General features: G+C 50.6%; 1 protein-coding gene across 9 annotated transcripts in view; it reads left to right on the forward strand.

Moving 5' to 3' along the window:
- Nucleotides 1-13,384, forward strand: part of RNF213 (ring finger protein 213) — a 103,962-nt gene that overhangs the window by 34,764 nt on the left and 55,814 nt on the right. For all 9 annotated transcript variants that reach the window (XR_012499680.1, XM_074343897.1, XM_074343890.1 and 6 more), the window contains 7 exons: nucleotides 1,376-1,598; nucleotides 2,038-2,093; nucleotides 3,205-3,358; nucleotides 5,702-5,869; nucleotides 8,774-8,863; nucleotides 9,340-9,462; nucleotides 11,439-11,619. Coding sequence is in view for 8 of the 9 variants with exons in the window: in XM_074343897.1 (XP_074199998.1) it covers nucleotides 1,376-1,598; nucleotides 2,038-2,093; nucleotides 3,205-3,358; nucleotides 5,702-5,869; nucleotides 8,774-8,863; nucleotides 9,340-9,462; nucleotides 11,439-11,619 (995 nt within the window). In the remaining variant the exon portion in view is untranslated. The remainder of the gene's footprint in view (nucleotides 1-1,375; nucleotides 1,599-2,037; nucleotides 2,094-3,204; nucleotides 3,359-5,701; nucleotides 5,870-8,773; nucleotides 8,864-9,339; nucleotides 9,463-11,438; nucleotides 11,620-13,384) is intronic.

Here is a 13,384-nt window from a genome sequence, read left to right on the forward strand (position 1 = left end):
TGGGTTCGCGTAGACTGGTTGACCCAGGGCGCTTGCTTATTCACGCATCAAATGCTTAGTTCGTGGATTGATGTACCCACAATGGAAAACAGGTTGAAAAAAGAACTGCCTTGTGATCCAGCAATCCCACTCGTAGGTCTGTATCCCAGGGAAATGGAATCAGGGTCTCAGAGAGACACCTGCATCCCCACGTTCATTGCAGCACTATTCACAACAGCCAAGACACGGAAAAAACCCAAGTGTCCATCAACAGGCGACTGGGTAAAGATGTGTGTGGGGTGTGTGTGTGTGTGTGTGTGTGTGTGTGTGTATGAGGTATCCATGAACATATATGATGGAATATTATTCAGCCACAAAAGGGGGGATCTTGTCATTTGCAACAACGTGGATGGACCTTGAGGACATTAGAGATAAGTCAGGTACATAAAGACGAGTACTAGATGATGTCACTTCCGTGTGAAATCTGAAAAAGTCAAACCCAGAAGCAGAGAGAAGAATGGTGACCCCCAGGGGCCTAGGGGGTGGAGAAAGGGGGGATGTTGGTCAAACAGAACGAACTCCAGTTAGAAGACAAGAAAGAAAGAAGACGATGAGGTGAAGCTCTGGGGAGCCGATGTGCAGCACGGCGACTGCAGTTAGCGGTACCGTGTTGTTTCCTTGAAGGTTGCTAAGAGAGTAGGTCTTAAACGTTCTCACCACGGAAGAGAAATGGCACTTACCTGACACAGTGGGTGCAGGATTCAGCTGGTGCTGTGGTGCTGATCATTTCGTAATACATAAATGCATCAAGTCAACACATTGCACACCTCAGACTTACACAGTGTCATGCCAATTGTATCTCAGTGCAACTGCCAAAGTGCATAATTCTTGGTGAGTTCTTTTATTATTGTGGTAAAATATACATAATGTACAATTTACCATTTTGATCGTTTTAAGTGCACGGTTTGGTGGCATTAAGTATATTCACATTTTTGTGCGCCCCTCACCCCCATTCATCTCTAGAACTTTTCATCTTATAAAACTGAAACTGTCCCCATTAAACAACAATTACCAACTCCCCCCACCAACCAGCGCCTGGTACCCCCTACTCTACCGTCTGTGTCCATGGCTCTGACTCTTCGGGACCTCACTGAAGTGCAACCACACAGCACTTGTCCTTTGTGACTGGCTGGTCTCACTGTACCGTGTCCTCAGAGCTCACCCGTGCTGGTGAATTCCCAATAGGCTGTTATTCTCAGTTGATTGACTACTTAGCGTTTCAATTATTTTTGAAATCTGAACTCTGGATCCCGTCTCCCATCATTTTTCTTACCTTTGACCACTTTACCGACCTCACGGCTGCCCTTTATTCCTGTTCCTGTTTTCCTTTATACAGGAAACAGTTGCTCCAACTTATGGAAGAGAACAAACATTTGCTCAATGTGGATGAGTATCTGTTCCGGTCCTGGTTCAGTTTGCTCCCTCTGAGCAGCTTGGTTCATTACATGAATGGTCTCATTGACTTTTCAAGTCGCTTTCCTCCTCGTGTCCTGGACTGCCTTCTAGGGACCTACTACCGGTTTCAAGGACTTCGGGAAATCTACAACAGAAACTCAGAGGTGCGTTGCCTGGAATCGGCGCTTAGTCCTTGGTTAGCAAAAGCAGAGCAAAAACTAAACAGAGCTTGATTCTCCTTTTCTGAAAACCTGACAGAGGGAAGCACTTGGAGACAAGAGAACCAGGAGGGGTCACGATGTCTTAGGGAAAAGGGTTGATTGACTTGAATTTACTCTGTTTCAGTAAATAGAACTCAGCGAAACAGTAGCTTTGGGGTGTGTGTGATTGTGGGAGGCAGGGTTAGAAGTGACCCCAGGTGCTGGCACCCTTCCTCCTTCCTACCTGTCTTTCCCCATTTTTGGGGGTGGAGAAAATGGTATAATTTTAAATCTTGAGTTTTATTTGTGAAAGTTGTAAGACTAGTGCTTAAGCACCTTAAAACATGTTTACAGAAAGAAAACAGTTCATTGCTGCCCTTTGTCTCTTTTCTTCCCCCCCTAGAATATTGAGAGTATTTTACGCGTGCTGTCTCACCTCCTGGACAGTTATCAAGACAAGTAAGTAGACGAGTAAAACGTAGTCTTCCTCGTGCAGGTGGGGATCTCCTTCTGATCCGCTGTGTCCCGCGTTTGCTCTCACAAATACACATAAACCATAAGTCAATATATATCCCACTTTTCCCCAAGTTATTAATGTAATCCTCCTACTTTTAAAAAAGGGAAAGTCATAGAAATCTGATGCTGAGATTTCCGGTTTATTTCCATCTGGTCTTTCTTCCTGTGCATTTTTGGTCATTTATTTTTAAGTGATTACCATTATATTTCATACCCCTGCTTGTCTCCTGCATTTCATTAACGTTTAGTCTTCAGGGGGTTTTTTGCAAGTTCGGGAGGTTGAAAATAAAAATCAAAGGTAGCTTTCTGTAATTACCTGAAATCCTTCGCTCCCGCAAATTCGTGTGGCCCCTGAGCCCCGGAAGGGGCAGCGTACAGAACGCAGAGCGATAGAGACAAACACGTGGGCGAGAGGTGTTTTCTGAGCTTCTCGAGCACTTTCAGGGGCGCCTCCCCCGAATTCTGAGGGTGGTCAGGGTGGAGGCGGGGGTACCACATCTCCTTCAGCGCCCAGCACCAGGGGCCCCGCCCGGTCCTGTGTACTACAGGATCACCGAGCAGTGCCTTTCTCGTGCCGCCGTCCGGGCCCCGCCCCGGTCAGGCCCCCGACCCTCCGCTCTGGTCGTGCGTCCGCCGTGAGCGGGTCCACACGGGCCGGGAGAGACTGCGCGCTCAGGCCGCGTGCCTCTAGTGCTCCTTCCCTTCCTCCCTCCCCGTGGCTTTCTAATTTTTTTTCATATTTATATCTCATTTGAACTTCATAATGTTGCATCTCTAGCTTTTTTTTCCCCAAATAAGGGAATGCGCTTGGGAACAGTTTAATTGGCTTTCGTTAAAATAGTTCAGACCACGGAGGCAAACCAGAAGGACTTTATTTCGTCTTTATCTCAATCCCAGGTTCGGGTGGATGGCAATGCTGCTGATGTTCCCCTCTGTGGGGTCAGTGCCCGCCTTCCTGGTGGGCATTTTAAAGGCAGGGAGCTTGTGGACGATGGGTTCTGTTTTCCGCTCCTCCTAAATGACTCCAATGATTTCTCTTAACTTTTTGGGGCAGGATTCTTGAGGAGCCCTTGACACAGGCCTACTTGACTGTGTGCCTGAAACTTCATGAAACTACCTGCGGCGTTACAGAAAGCCACACGTTTCATGAAATGCCTGCCTTATCTGCTGAGATTGTTTGCAGGATCATTAAACTTAAACCTCTCGTGGTAAGTGGAACGCATATGCACGCGGCACCCAGGATTGGTATGGGGTCTCAGCATCCTCAGCTCAGAAAGGAGACAGACTACTTCTAGGACTGCAGGAATGACAGAGTGGCAGATTCCGTCCTCGGATATTGCTCGGTGCCTGCTTGATGTCAGGTTTTGTTCCCTGCGTCCAGGCTGTTTCAGTGAACCAGAGTCTGCGTGCCTGCCCCTCCAGGGCTTACGCTGGGGGGAAGGAGGGAGGGAGGAGGCAGTGTAGGACTCAGAGCACAGCGTGTCAGCTGACTGGGTTAACCTAGGACCCCACAGGTGGCAAAGACTCCCCCCACCCTCCACACCTCCCAGAGGTGACACTCCCCTGGGCTGCACCACCGCTGGCCAGTTTTCCCCGTCTTTGAACTCTCCTTCATGCCCAGCTTTCCTCTCCTGACATTATGCCCCTGAGATCCATCTGTGACATCGTGTGCGTCAACACCGCATTCTTTTCCATGCTGTGTGGTCGTCACCCACCTGAGTTCGAGTTTCCATGTGAAGGTGATCGAAGGTTTCGTGTTTAGACCATTCACCCGCTCACCATTTCACAAGTCCGAACTGTGACTTCGTGATACAAAGTAATCAGGTGTTCGTTTTAACTTTATTCCTTTTAGTTTTTTCTTCTTTAAAATATCAAGGATACATTTTTAAATAAACACTATTAGTGAGATGATTGCTTTTTCCTGAATGGATATTATTTAAACCATCGTAGGGAGGTGCCAACTTCCACCTAAACTGTGTTTAGGAAGTTGGGCAGCCGTTTAGGGTCTATGTTCCTACACAAATCACTATCTTGAGTGTCGGCTGGGGTCTCCCAGCACCCCTGGACCCCAGCGCACCCATCTCCCCGCTGCCCAGAGCTCCCCGAACCTTCCAGGGCAGAGCCCCCGCCCCCAGGCTAGGTACCACACTCCCGTGTGCCTCGAAAACGCCCTGTGCTTTCACATCTTGGCACTTGCCATGGTTACCAGTCGTGCTGGCCTGTCTGTCCGCCGTGGACTCTGGGCTCCCACCTGGCAGCCAGCACTTCTGGCACCTGCCTGGTCACTGCATCTCCAGCCCTGGGCCGGGCACCTCTGGCGGGAGGCAGTGACCCGTTAGATCTGGTTTTGTGGGGGTCGTGACACTTAACGCAGTTTGTGGGGCTCAGTTGAAGCAAAAGAAAACACACACATGCCAAACTGGGAGGAGGCTCCATCTGAGTCGGGGCGATCCTGGGCAGCACCCACTCCCCGATGAGGGTGCTTCTGGAGAGGGAGGGAGGGCGGGAGGCACCCTGGAGCCCTGGACCCCGGGGAAGGGGCTTTTCAGGGAGAAGGAATGGAGGGAGAACGTCCGGGTGTTAACAAGCCCAGACTCACTCTGCTCGCCACACGACAGGCCAGGGAATCGGGAGACGAGGCGTTGGGGCCAGGGATAGCGACTTTATTTGGAGAGCCGGCAGACCGAGGAGATGGCAGACTCATGTCCTGAAGAACCACCTTCCTCAAGTCAGAATTCAGGCTCCTTTTACACCAAAAAGGGGAGGGGTGTGGATGTTTGCTGTAATCTTCCTGGTGTCAGAATCCTTTGTTCTGGCAGCTGTCCGCACAGGTCAGGTCGTGGCGTCCCTGTGAACTGCCAACAAGACAAACGTTATTTTCTATTCTGCAGCTTTTTATCTCTGTCTGAATGGGAAAGTGTTAGACCCTTAAAGGTCAGAGCCTTGAGGTTGGGGCCTCCTGTATATTTCAGGCTCTAGGCAACATTCTTTGACAAAAAGGTGCGGAACTGGCATGACTGAGCCCAGGAAACAGCACAGGGTTAGAGCCAAAGGAACAGACCTCACGTGGAGTCAGATGAGTTCTTTCCTACAAAGGAAAGGAGACGCCCATGGGGGCATGTGGCTTTGCCTCCTGGCCCGCCGGCCGGCTGTGTCACCAGGGGCGGGCTTTGCGCTAGCTCAGTTTCTCGGAGCTGCTGGCCGCTCTGCGCCCCTGCTGTGTCCTCCTCACCCCATCTGGAGGGGGCCACGGCTCCTCCTCGGTGGAGGGGCTGCCCGGGGGCGAGGCTGGCTTGCCTCTGCTGTCGTTGCCGGGGTCGTTTGATGGGGGTGTTCCTGCAGAAGATCTCCCTGCCATGCTGCCCACCCAGAGTGAACCTGAAGCACTCTGGGACATGAAAGGGTGATGACAGCACAGGGGCCAGGCCGGAGGCCCAGCAGTTGCATGCAGCTTCTGCGCTGCCAAGTGGGGCGGGAAGGGGCTGCACAGTCCTCCTGGTCCACAGTGCGGGCACAGTGAGACCCTCTGCCTCTCTCTCTCGTGGTGACAGGATTTAGCAGGAGGGCAGGGAGATGAAACTGGAAAGAAGCATTCAGTAAAAACAGTCTTCCAGAAGACCCTCATGGCCACCAGGTCTTGGCTTGGGCGCTGTTTTGTTAGGAGAATGTTCCGAAGTTGGCACTCCTCCGACCCCTTCACATACGCCGAGGAGATTAAGGTAAGCCCTGACAAGCGGGGGGGCCGTGGCGGGTCTCGTCTGGACAGTGACTGGCCACTCCCCTAACGGGATCGAGGGCTCGGGCACCTGGCGGGTGGGCCGTGATTCCCACGCTGATGGCAGACTTTGTCGAGACTCAGCGGCGGGCGGGGAGGGGCGTTCAGGTCCCGTCCAGTGCTGAGGTTGTGAGTCAGGTTTATGACATAAAAGTAGAGGAACAGGATGAAAACGAGCTGCTTGAAAGGGGGACGGGGCAGAACGGCATCTGCATGTGAGGAAGCGAGAAGTCAGCCCCCGAAACGTGGGAGGTAGGGAGGGCTTCCAGAAGCAGAGGCGTGAAATGGAGTCGTGTGCCAAGGAGGAGGGAGACGGAAGGCCCGGGAGATGCCCCGGGTTTGGAACGTGGGGGTGGGTGGAACCCCAGACAGCCGTGGAGGGGACCCGTTTTGCTCCCACCCCCGCCTTTTCTTCGGTGCCTGTTTTCTTCTTGTGATGGAGAGGTTGTGAAGGTTACAGCCCTCGAGCCTCCAGGGTGTTGGGGACCCCACGAAACCCACTTGAAATGATCTTTACCCTGGGCGTGAGAGTTGCGAGGGTCCTGGTCACCAGAATGGCGACGCCTGCTTGGAGGACTGGGTTTGGTCCCGCCGAGTTACCAACACACCCTGTTTCTGTAAAGCTTGTTCCCTGAGAAACTAGAGAGGTGATGGCTCCTGAGAAGAGTGCGCATCGGGGACGTGTGTGACACGCGGTTCTCGTAGGTTCTAGACTCGTCACAGACCCCTCTGTGCTCCCTCCCTCTTGCACCCACCTGGGCGGCAGTACCTAGGGCTCACAGTGACTTTGCAGACTTCCCTCCGCCCCCTAACCAGGCCCAGGCCTCTATGTCTGTGCCGTTTTCCATCAAGATAGAACCTTTCTGCCCACGTAGCTCCGTCACAGGCTAGGCCAGGATGTGCGCACAAAAAAGGAAGACGGGAAGTTGCAAATTTCAACTTCTGACTTTTATTAATTTTTTTAAGTCTTTTTTTCTTGTAGGGGGAGGAGGTAATTAAGTTTACTTATTTTTTTTTTTAACGGAGATACTGGGGCTTGAACCCAGGACCTCGCGCATGCTAAGCACACGCTCTACCACTGAGCTACACCCTCCCCCAGCCCCCAAAGATCTTTCTTTATGTAAGAATGCCAACCAATAAATGTAGAAGAAACAGTGGCAACAGAAAGCCATCAAACACCATATTTTTACAAAAGATAATTACAATTTCCAAAGCAAAAAAAAAATTAGTGGGAAGCATGGCTTTATTTTATGCTTTTGCAAGTCTCTAATGTTGAGCCCAGTCGAAGATGACTGGGTTCTCACATCTGCTTCTGCAGCCAATCTCTTGCGATATGTTGCTTTGGTTAAAATAGATGAAGGAATTCCAGCCTCACCCAGATGTATAGATGCAAAAGGGAAGTAACATTTAAATAACCTTTTCATGAATTTTCTTCTTTGATATTCCACTAAAACTCAAAAAGTGGTCATTTCTCAAAGGCTGACTGTCATGTGGAATCAGTAACCACACCGATCACTTTTTGTGCTGTTCTAGTCCAATGTATTGCTTTATCTTTAAAAACGAGTGAACAGCATGGGAGGAGGGTACAGCTCGTGGTTCAATCCCCAGCACCTCCTCTAAGGATAAATAAATAAGTAAACCTAACTGCCTCCCCCCACCAGAACCACAACCAAAAAACCCAAATAAACAAAACCACATAAGGAAACCGTCGCTCTGCCACACAGCAGTGATGACGACCAGGTGAGATTCATCCACAAACGCTGAGATCAGTCGGTGAAAAGTGTCCGGGGACAGAGCATCTGCAGATGACATTTTGATACAAGAGATGGCACTTTCACAACGGAGGGACCCGGGGAGGCGGGCTCAGCCTCCGGGAGACCTGGCCCTCTGCCCGATGGCCTCCTGTGGGAGACTCTGAGGGACAGCGGCGCCCCCGGGAGAGCAGGTGGCCAGGGAAGGTGATGGTGCTCCCCCTTCATGACCTACAAGAAGCACCTTTTCAGTGCGGCTCAACCTCGTAACGTTCCCGTCCCTCCACATGTAATCTGAATCTCATCCTGGGAGAATTACGAGTCAGATCAGATCAAGAGATAGTCTACAGAAGAGCCAGCCTCAACTTTCCCAAGTTGCCAACATCCTAAAAGAAAGGAAGACAGGGAATAAAAGAAAAGACTAGAAAACCCTTCCAGAAAAGAGATACGATGACTCAGTGTGGCGTGTCCCCCTCGGCTGGATCCAGGACCCAGTCAGGACACTAGTGAACAACGGAAGAAATGTGGACGGGGGCCTCCTGGAAAGAGAGTCACGGCCACGTGGAGTGGCCTGAGCGGGGAGCCCGCTCCCCACGTGCAGCAGAAGGGCCCTGGTGTGGGGATGCCTGCCCAGGACGCGGGGCCGGGGGGCGTGACAGTGAAGCTTCCTTCCAGCGGTTCAGCCGAGAAAATGCCTGTTCCTAGCGTGCCTCGGGGGAGCACGGAACAGAAAGATAAAGTGGCCACGTTGAACGTTGACACTGGGGAGCCTCGCTGAAGGTGTGCGGGCCTGACTGCAGCTTTCTGCTAAGGCTGACCTTTTTCTGCATAAGACGATGGAGGGAAATCCTTCCAGAGTAAAAACCAGTCACACAGCAGAAGGGACCACAGTGGGTACCTGGTCTGGTCAGGGCCTTTCGTCTTAAAAGGCTAAGGCGGGTGGCCCAGATTCACTATGACGCAGCTGAGCATGGACAGAGACAGGTTAGAACCCAGGTGTCCTCGAAGGCCTCAGCTCTCTGTCTTTCCTTCTTCATAGAATTCCACTGTGGCGTCCACATGTCTGCGCGGCCGTCACTTACGTGTGGGTTTTGCAGGTCTGGAGGCGGCTGGTGGAAATCCCCTTCCCCAAGGAGCACGGCTGGAAGGAATCCTTGCTGGGGGACTTGGAAGGGAGGCTCAAGCAGGTACCAAACGTAGGGGGACATTCTTTTCAGAAGTTGATAAAAAACAAGACCGTTAGGAAAAACCAACACCGGGAGGAGTGCATTTGAATGCACTGGCCGTGGGGTTCATGTGACCCTGCACTTCTGATCTGTGCCATTTGACCCTAGATGGTGTAAACATGATACGAGACTGTTAGGGGTAACTATTAAATGCACCTTTTTAGGAAAAGAGAAGCAAGGAGAAAGTCTTTAAAAACAAAATTTACCTGATTTTGCAAGCACGTGCTGGATGCTTTTTCTGCAAACTGGGAACACTAGCCTTGTTGGTCTGGTGGTTGGGGGCAGGGAGGACAAGCTTAGCATGGCCCGGGGGAGGTCACAGCCATGGGGAGATGATACAATAGTAGGGAAGTGAAAATTCGCAGGGTGTTTCCATTCCGTCGGCGCTGAGAGTGCACCCCCCAAACTCCTCACCCCCTCATCTTCCCATCTTGCAGGAGAAGCCCCTCTCCCAGATCCTCGCCTTCTGCAACAGCAAATGGGATGCCGCAGGCGGCGAAGACAGTGTGTCGAAATGCTTTGAGAAGTGCGTCATCGAAGCCGTGAGCTTAGTCTGCCAGGTGAATGCCCTCTCCCACTTGGGAACCACGTTTGGGTTCCCACCGCCTTCTGACAGCATCGGCCAAAGGCTATTAAGCGCCCGCTGGTCCTGAGACCCTGTGCCAACGCAGAGCATCAGCTCTGGGCATCCCCTTCCCCATCCTGAAATCCGGTGCCCTCTACCCACTCCTTGAGACGCCACTCAGCTTCCTGCTGCCGCGTGGCTGTTACAGTCCCTAAGTCACGGCGGCTCACAGGCGGCCTCCCCCGCGCAGGCTGCTCCCAACTGCCCCGTAATGGCTGCTTTGTTTTATTGCTTGCTAATAGCACTTGCTTAGAGCACGAGCTTAGCATGCGGTAAAAGACCCCAAAGGTCGGCAAGACATTTATGGTAGGAAAGTGTATGAAGCTAAAAGGATCCTGTCCGTTCATTTCGGGTTGTCTCCGTGCAGGAGGCAGGACTGCGCCTGGCCCTGCCTCCCAGGAACAAGCTCGCGCTGCGTGCGTGCGCTCTGTAGGGTTTTCTGTGTGTGAGGGCGTGTCTTACAGGAATAGAGCTGGGTTACCTTTCACTCCTTCCTTTCCGGTCTGAATGCCTTTTTTATTTTTGTTCTAAATTATTATTTATTTTATTTATTTTTGGGGCGGAGGTAATTAGGTTTATTATTTATTTATTTTCAGTGGAGGCACTGGGGACTGAACCCAGGACCTTGTGTGTGTTAAGCACGTGCTCTACTGGTGAGCTGTACCCTCCCTCCAAGTGCCCTTTATGGCGTGTTCTTGCCCAACCGTCCTGGCTAGACCCTCCAGCGCGGTGCTGAATGGACGTGGGGGCAGCGGACACCCTTGCCCATTCCTGGCCCTAGGGGGAGAGCTTTCAGTCCTTCGCCCAGACGGTGGTGTCGGCTGTGAGTTTTCCGTAGATGCCCTCTGTGGGGTTGAGGGAGTTCCTTCCATTCCTGGTTTGTTGAGTGTTTTACCATGAAACAGTGTTACATTTTGTCAAGCACTTGTTCTGCATCCATGGAGGTGATCAGGTGACTTTTCCTACTGGCATGATGTGTGACGTTAACTGGGCTTTTATGTTGAAGCAGCCGCCCTCCCTGGGGTGAACCCCGCTTGGCCTTGCCACATGATCCTTTTCATATGTTGCTGGATAAGGCTTTCTTTTATCCTTTGAAAAATCAGGAAGCATCTACTGTAAACTAACCCTAACTCTATTTTTTTTTTTTTTTACTAATTTCTGAAACTTTATAAAAACTTTGAACCTAAAGGGAAACATTTTGTTTCCTGGTGGAGAATCAGAAAGAGAATTAAAATGTGTTGTTTGTAGGCAGCTTTAAAAGAATTGCAGTGAGGAACACAGAGGATACCAGCAGTGATGGTTCACTTGCTTTTGGTGTTTTTCATAATGTTTAAGTCCCAAGAAAGATGTGGAAGCTGGCAGTGAGGCAGAAGGAAGGAGGGGGGGACCTGTGTGTTGCTGTGTGTGTGTGTGTGTGTGTGTGTGTGTGTGTGTGTGTGTGTGTGTGTGTGTGTTGCTGTGTGTGTGTGTGCGCGCGCCCGCGCTGTCACTGAGGGAGACAGCACAAAGGAAAACAGAAATACTGTGAGAAACATTAAGCATTTTACGCTCTTGGTGGTTTTGTTTTGTTTTGTTTTGTTTTTTGAAGCTTTGTAAAACTAGTTGCGAAAGATTTCTGAACTGCTATTGGGTGAGCAGTTTGCTTCTGTTACTCAGAAAAGAACCAACAATAAACAGCAAGTTTACACTGCAGCACAGGGAGCCACATTCAGTATCTTGCAGTAACTTACAGGGAAGGAAAATGTGAGAGCAGATGTCTGTGTGCGCCTGTGTGACTGAAGCATGTGCTGTGCACCAGAAACTGACACAACACTGTCAACTGACTGTACTTCAATAAAAATATATTTTAAAAAAATGAACCAACAACAAAAAAAACCCTACATTTCCCTCTCTCCCTTCCTTTCCTTGTAGTCTCAGACCAGTATCCTTGAGAAGATTGCTTACGACGACTGGCGGAAATGTGGCACCCTCGTGTCTGCCGTGATCACTAAGTCCTGGCCCAGAAACGGAGGGGAGCTTGTAGACAACTTGGATGAAATTTTGACTCACCTCCTCACAGGGCCAGACATCAAGCATCTCTTCAAACTGTACGGTATGTTCACGGCGTGCACCTCCTGACCCGAGGGTGGGGGGCGGGGTCCTGGACCTGAGCGTCGGCCAGGATGGGCCGATGTTTCACCAAAGGAGCAGCTTGGATGGAGGGACCCGAGGGGGTTCAGCGTAGCTTGCACTGTCCATGAGAACGTACACCAGAAACCACCATTTATCGCCTGTCTGCCTCCCACCGGGGCTGTGCTGCCGTGCCAGCCCTGAAGCCGTCCTCAGAGTCCTCAGATGGGGCAGCTGAGGTGGGGAACGCAACGTGACTTACCCAAGGGCTTGACGGTGCTAAGAACTGAAATCCAAACCCGAGCGTGTCTGGCTCTAGAGCCCTTTCTTTCTTGTTGTTCTGAGATCCATGTGAATGTCTGATTCAACACTGGTAATTGTAACAAAGACTGATGACTACCAGATTCTTCTGAATCTGGCCCCCACGGCCCAAGCCTTTGTGATCAGAGCAGGGGGATGTTTATCACCCTAGAAACGTATGTTCAAGTGGATACATGAGTCGTCAGGTTCAGATCTAGTGGAAAAGCACCACATTTGGATCTAAAAATCCCAAGTCAGATACTCTGGGTCTCAGGTTCATCAAATTTCTCGGATAGCCTTAAAACAAGCAAAGTCCCTTTCGTGCCATGGCTGTGAGGATAAAGTGAGAACATCGATGTGGGAGCCTGTGTGATGACTCCAAACGACCCACTTGAGGAGATTACATTTGTGTCTTTTAAGTTGAGATACCGTATGTTTTAGGGCAGGTTTAGGTGGTTAGAAACATTGAGTGGAAAGTATAGACAGTTCCCATGTTCACGCCTCCCACGCTTGGTTCCTTCTGTTGTTTTCACCTTGGGGTTCACTCTTCGTGGGTTTTGACGAACGTTTCATGACGTGCACTCACCATTACAGTGTCACACAGAGCGGTTCCACTGCCCCAAGAATCCCCGTGCCCCTCCTGCCTGTCTGCCCCCATCCTGCAGCTGTGCCTTTCCTGGGAAGTCATGTGGTTGGAATCGTTCTGCCTGGAGCCTTTTCGGATTGGCTCCTTTTACTTAGGTGCCTCCCCATTGCTCACTCCTTTTCATCGCTGAGTAATACTCCACCATGCGGATGGAGCTCGGCTTGTCTCTGCATTCACCTGCTGAGGGACATCTTGGATGATTCCAAGATTTTACAATTATGAATAAAGTTGCTCTGTTTGCTTTTACTGGCATGACCCAACTGTATGACCCGACTATTACTGGGACAGTAACCTTCTGGTGGTTAAACTAAGTATGTTCGAAAATTCTGCCTTCTTAATTGATCCTAAATTCACATTCAAAATTTTGCAAGATAGCCAAGGTGTGTAGAGCGTAGCCACCACACTGGTGTTCCTTGTCTCCATGTGCCGTGAAGCTGTCTCCTTGAGACCAGGTGGGTAACTTGTGCTCGGATTCAGTGCACCCCTGGTGCAGTTTACTCTTCTGTTCTGAGGGTTCTCAAGATGGATTTTAAAGGTGGTTATGTCTAGTTTAAGAAAGATACTTAGTATACTGAACCTGGCGCAGGTTTTAAAATGAGAAATGTTCTCCTGGCTGATTTTGGCCATTTGAGGAGTCATCTTCATGAAGAAGGAGGTCCTTTGGGAGATGAATCTGGATAAAACACAAATCTCTGGGCAAAGCAGAATCGAGGGACGTGAAAAGCATGTGTGGAAACATGGAATGACTTTGCTTTACTATGTGGAAGTTGGGACAGAACAGTGGGGAAGTTACTGGGAATCC

The sequence above is a fragment of the Camelus bactrianus genome, chromosome 16, assembly GCF_048773025.1.
Source record: "Camelus bactrianus isolate YW-2024 breed Bactrian camel chromosome 16, ASM4877302v1, whole genome shotgun sequence".
NCBI classification, from domain to species: Eukaryota; Metazoa; Chordata; class Mammalia; order Artiodactyla; family Camelidae; genus Camelus; species Camelus bactrianus.